We start from the raw sequence: 6,000 nt of genomic DNA, 5'->3' as shown, positions 1-6,000 counted from the left end.
TAAAATAGAAGACACCTACATCTAGCAAAAAATATGCTCTCTGAAATCAGTCTTTTGAGCAATCTTCTGTTACCTAGTCTATCTTGCAAACATGAACTTAATATAGATATCCCTCATTTAGCAGAAAATCTATTCCTAAGTAATTTTAGGTCAAGTTAAAACTTCATTCTAAAGAAAAGTACAATGCATTTTCAAATGTGTAATGAAAGGCAACATGAAAATGGGATTCATTAAATGAAATTTAACAGTATTTTTGTGGAACTCATCTATTCTGTTAAGTGGGGAAAACTCATACATATTACATGATGATGAAATTGGACAGTATTATTCCAGTCATGTGCTGGTTTATTTCTGCTTCTGACAGTTGTGTCTGTGATTCATTTCTTTCAGTCTGTGTTTTACCACTGAAACTACCTAGGAGCTTGGCTAGAGAAGCTTGTAATAACAGCTTACTTGTGACCGGCAGGATTTCACTTAATTCACTTCTTTCTGACACCTGCAGCCTCCCCTCTTTGTTGTCTAAACCCAGAGTTTGATAGAGGGGCATACATCGGGTTTTAATATGGCAGAGAGTAAAGTGCTTTCTGAGGCTGCCACTGAAGAGAGGCAATCATAATGGGCACTGGGGAGTTCTGGAATCTGATGGTTTTACATACTCCTCTTTGAACAATCCAAAAAATAAAATGAAATAAAGGCAACAAAAACTGACTTTGTATCCTGAATATAAAACATTTAATTCTGGTTTAGAAAAACAGAAGCTAGAGATGTCTAAAAAGAGCTAAAGTGGGTGTTAAGCTAACATATCTCATGTCAAAGCTTATTAATAAAACTGATATTTAACACCAGTTATTATGCTGGATGTTGGCTTTACCCAATTTATTTACTACAAAATAAAATTAATTGTAAAATGGGTCTTTTTTGAATTTTATTCAAAGGAGGCTATTTACCTAAAGAGACTTATCATACAGTAAAATTTGGATTCAGTCAAAAGGATTTAGAAGGCCACATGTAGCCCTGGATCTAGTTCGTCAAGCCAGAAAAGTTCTAAGGCTACTTAATACAATTGCAGCTGTCACGAGTCCTTTATGAACATTCTTTTATTAACCAGAAAACATTTGGAAGCAAACTACATATATACTTATCCCCCAAGTGGAAGTAGTTTGATCTTGTTGCCTTTTTCAAGGTAAGATTTACTACTCAATTAAGAATTTGAGCTTTTTATATCTTTTTCATTTCCCCCTTTGGTGACTTTATCCTCATATCCTGGGAGGGCAAAGGATTATTTAGACAAATGCAATAAATTTAAAAAGAGAAATAAAAGAAAAAAATTCTATACATGGAATATCTAATAGTATGTTTTTTTAAATCAACACAACAGAAATTACATTTAAATAATTTTATTAAGGGAATTCTTTTTTGTAAAAAATAGTCACTAATGACATTGAATTTTTTCATGATTATTGCACCATCTAGTGGTCTACTCTTAATTAGTACCAAGGTCTCATTATATCTAGCAATAGAAAACCATTTTCAATATAAAAACTGTATAAATTATACACAATATACTTTATGCACATACAACAAAGATATACATATGTATATATATATATATATATAAATAAATAAGTTCTTGTAAAGTCTCATTCAGAGTTCTCATATCTGGAAATATTGGCTCTACTGTAAGCCTAGAGATTTACTGGTTTTACTCATTCCAATCATGACCCCTTCCTACAACACTACATTTTTTAAGGATGATTTTCCTTGCAAAGATTTTGTTGCAAGATCGGCTCTTTCTTTAAGTGCATTGGCTTCTTCAGCACTTTGGAGGGCCTGTGTATTCTTCAGTAAGAAGTGACTAATAAAAAGCTTCAAACCTTCCCGCAATATTCCCAGCTTTGGGTTGTCAGATACTCTGGGGAAAAAAAGTGTAAAAATATGAGAATCAGCAAAAAAAAAGTTTCTTTTATATATCTCCTTCTATCAAAAATAAACAAATATAAAATAAAAACAATCAAAGACTGAATGTTGCAACAAAATCATTTTCTCATAATACTACTAAATTTAGAACATTTTATGTATTGACAGTTCAGTATTAAGTTGCTTTATTTTCCATAGCAAACACTTCGTGGCAAAATAATTATAATACTTATTTAAAATGAAGCTTCAAAAATTCCCTCCCACCTTTGCAGGTGGAATCAATTGAACCAAAGAAAAACCAAGAACATTTCACTCTTCAAGTCATATTCTCCTCATGTCTCATAATCTAATTACATACCTGCCAAAAATTGTGATGAGTTCTTCAACCTCTGTTTCCATCAGTAGCATATATAATATTTTCCGTAAAAAGTGAACTCTGGGTTTGTTTAGTTCACTAAATTCAATTACCTAAGATAATATTAATAATAATTAAAAAGAATTTTAAATACAATTAAATTTTTTTCCCAGTGACTTCCAGATATATCATTAGAAAAAGAAGAAAAATAGTGATATTCTGAAGCATTATTATTTTATTTTATAAAATTGTGAACCAGATAACAATATAATACTCCACTGACATATTTCTAATGAACCACTACTTCTGGTCATGAAATGAGAGATGAATTCTCCATGTGCTTCTTTATCAAAGAGGAGTGCCGTCCATTACTTTATCACTACTGACTACATACATGTATACATGGCCTTTGCTTCAATTTCCTTCTTCATTAAAAAATTTAAAGTATGAATTTATAGCAAATTATAAATTATGAATAAAAATATGTAAAATGAGCAAATTAGCAAGCTTATGGGGACACTAGAGATAATCTACTCCAATCTTGTCATTGTACAGAAAAACAAACTGAGCCCAAGAGGCTACAAAACTTGCCCTGAGTCACACAAGTGTGACAAATCGAGGAAGCAGGATTTTAACACAACTTCTTTGAATTCAAATCCAGAACACTCCCCACTACTACTATAACACCATCCGTATCCACCACAAGTCCCATAAAACTCTTAATACATTAGCCAACATCTTAAAGCCAGAAAAATTAACAAATCAAAACAACACAACTGAGATGTGTTAGAACATCAAAATTTAATGTCCAAACTGAAATAAATAACTCTAAGAGCCAACCTGCTGAGCAGAAATAGGAGTTAAAATTTCCTTGAGCAGACATGATACTTTATTTTTATTTTTTTTGCTTTTTGGAGGGCAACTGGGGTTAACTGACTTGACCAAGGTTAAACGGCTAGTTTTTTTGGTGTGTGTTAAGTGTGTGAAACCGGATTTGAACTCAGATCTTCCTGACTCCAGGGCTGGTGCTCTATTCACTGAGCCACCTAGCCGCCCCCAGACATGACACTTTAAAGAAAAACCGTAGCTTAGCAGCACATACAGACTATGCACTTCACAGATATTTGATCACACTCTTTCAGTACAGGAACTGAGGCAAATCAAAATAACTCTGAGGTACCACATCACACCTATCATATTGCCTAAAATGACAAAACAGGAAAATGATAAATGCTGAAGATAAGGGAAAATTGAAACACTAATGCATCGTTGGTGGAACTGTGAACTGATCCAACCATTCTGGAGAGCAATTTGGAATTACACCCAAAGGGCTATAAAAATGCACATACCCTTTGACCAAAAATACCACTTCTAGGTAGGACCCGTATGTACAGAAAATATTTATAGCACCTCTTTTTGTGGTGGCCAAGAATTGGAAAATATAGGGATGCACATCAGCTGGGGAATGGGTGAAGGAGTATATGAACGTAAGGGAATACTATTGTGCTATAAGAAATGATGAGCGTGGGGTGGCTAGGTGGAGCAGTGAATAGAGCACTACCCTGCAGTCAAGAGGAGTTCAAATCCTGCCTAAGACACTTCACACCCACCCACACACTCACCCCTAGCTGTGTGACCTTGGGCAAGTCACTTAACCCCACTTGCCCTAACTTCCCCCCTCCAAAAAAAAAATTGATGAGCAGGCAGACTTCAGAAAAACTTGGAAAGACTTATATGAACTTATGCTGAGCCTCTGTTCCATTTCAGTCAATATTGTCTGCTTAGATTCAGAAAAGTCCCAGTTTGAAGAATGTTATGGGTGGTTTGTTACTGGGATCCACACAGAGATGAGAGAAAAAAGTCATCTCTGATGATGAACATCAAGGACTCTGATCCAATACCCCATTTCTAGACCAAATAACAGAATTCCCTAGTCACTAACCTACCTCTATAAATGTGGGCACATCCACACTTTCTAATTTTCCTTATTTTCTCTGAACATTGGCATATGTATATTTCCATCATCCCAAGGTAACATGGAGATTATCAAGCTGAGAATTTACAATTACAACTTGCATGTTAACACTAAATTCAATGATATAACCACTAGGCTAGTAAAATATCTTTGAACCTGCTTATTGAGTGTACTGGTGCATGGAATAAACTGAATATGGGATCACTGGCTATGCATATGATGTTTGGTTATTATAAAGAGCTGTAACAAAACAGTAGGAGTCATTTAAAAAAGATTTATGTTTAATAAAGATTATTTTCAAGGTTAATATTAATTCATTAACTAATTACAAACCTTAAAGATGGAAAGTGGAAGTGATTTTTTCTTCAGCAAGTGGGCCACCAACTGCACAAAATTAGAAAATGTAGTAGCTGACAAATTTTCTAAATCTCGAAATTTGTCCCATATGCTGAACTGGAATGTCATCTACTCCAAATGAAAATAAAAATAAAGTCACAATGCAACAAATACATAGGTAGAAGTGGGATGTAACATCATGTAACAATGCCACTCTATTCCTTTATCATTAAAATTCTGCAATAAAACATTTATTATTATTATTAGCTTTTTTTTTTGGAGGGCAGCTGGAGTTAAGTGACTTGCCCAAGGTCACATAGCTAATGTTAAGTGTCTGAGGCCAGATTTGAACTCAAGTCCTCCAGATTCCAGGGCTGGTGCTCTATTCACTGAACCACCTAGCTGGCCCTTAACAATTTATTGTTAAATACAGTATTTGTTTACATTTCAATGAAAAGTGATATGAAAAGCACTTAGGAATGTGATCTTTATTATAACATTGTACTTATAAAATGAAATCTTTTAGTTAATAGTAAATTAAAATGTATTTAGTACTGTTAAACATGTCAAGGCTTCTGAAGGGAAATATACCAGTATTCTTTTAACAGTTTCTTTCAAAACCTAATTTACTAATTTAAATTAGACAATAATACAATGAACTGAAATATATAAAGTACTACTTAAGGAAACTCTTTAGCAGAAGACCTACAACTAGGTGATGAGAACTCAAGTTATAAACTTGGTTCTGAATTGAACCTCACCTGTGGTACAATTTATGTCACATTGGGGTTGGGGGTATGATGCAGAGGAGGAAGAAAGAATTGTTGAAAGGAAGGAGAAAAATATATCTTGCCAAGGAGTAAATTTAATGAGTACTTATCTAAGTAGTTATAAACATTCAACTTACCTGAAATCTCCTTTCATATTCACAAAATTTGCTAGCCAAAAAGGCATAAAAAGGATTATATATTTTCTCTTGTAGGCAACAATCTATGAGGACATGAACTATCTCTCTTTCTTGGTGGTCCTTGAGTCCAAGCCTGCAAGTAAGAAATAGCAATAACATAGAAATCATTTAACTTCCAAAATTTTAACTGTTTTAAGACAGGAACTATTTATTTCTATGTAAGCAAAAGAGAATGAAATCTCTCTGAAATAAATTTCAAAAGACAGAAGCTATTGCTATCTGTATGACCACAGATAAAATCTTTTTACTTTTCTCAGCCTCAGTGGAGGGTACAGCAGATGTGTAAGGTCTTACCTAGCTGTAATATTAAATGATTTTATGTATTAATTAAGGCCAGATCAATGCTCATGTAAAATTATGCATAAGCTTAAGAGTTAGATCTATTTTAAGGCAATTGTTTGGCCATCTAGTATTTTTCATGTTAAGAGGTAAAAATTGTCTGACTACAGA

General features: G+C 33.6%; 1 protein-coding gene across 2 annotated transcripts in view; it reads right to left on the bottom strand.

The window, feature by feature from the left end:
* Window positions 1–1,381: 1,381 nt before the first annotated feature.
* Window positions 1,382–6,000, bottom strand: part of NOM1 (nucleolar protein with MIF4G domain 1) — a 28,109-nt gene continuing 23,490 nt past the window's right edge. The window contains exons 8-11 of one of the 2 annotated variants that reach the window (XM_069084530.1): window positions 5,491–5,623; window positions 4,581–4,712; window positions 2,276–2,385; window positions 1,382–1,912 (exon numbers count right to left, since the gene is read on the bottom strand). In XM_069084530.1, the coding sequence (XP_068940631.1) occupies window positions 1,729–1,912; window positions 2,276–2,385; window positions 4,581–4,712; window positions 5,491–5,623 (559 nt within the window). In that variant the 3' untranslated portion in view covers window positions 1,382–1,728. The remainder of the gene's footprint in view (window positions 1,913–2,275; window positions 2,386–4,580; window positions 4,713–5,490; window positions 5,624–6,000) is intronic. The other variant, XM_069084532.1, reaches the window with a different exon arrangement.

Source organism: Petaurus breviceps, unplaced genomic scaffold (genome assembly GCF_028583685.1).
Source record: "Petaurus breviceps papuanus isolate PSGF00001 unplaced genomic scaffold, PetGlider_PUasm1.0 115, whole genome shotgun sequence".
NCBI classification, from domain to species: Eukaryota; Metazoa; Chordata; class Mammalia; order Diprotodontia; family Petauridae; genus Petaurus; species Petaurus breviceps.
The sequence above is the reverse complement of the archived record's forward strand: the minus strand, read 5'-3'. Positions and strand labels throughout refer to the sequence as shown.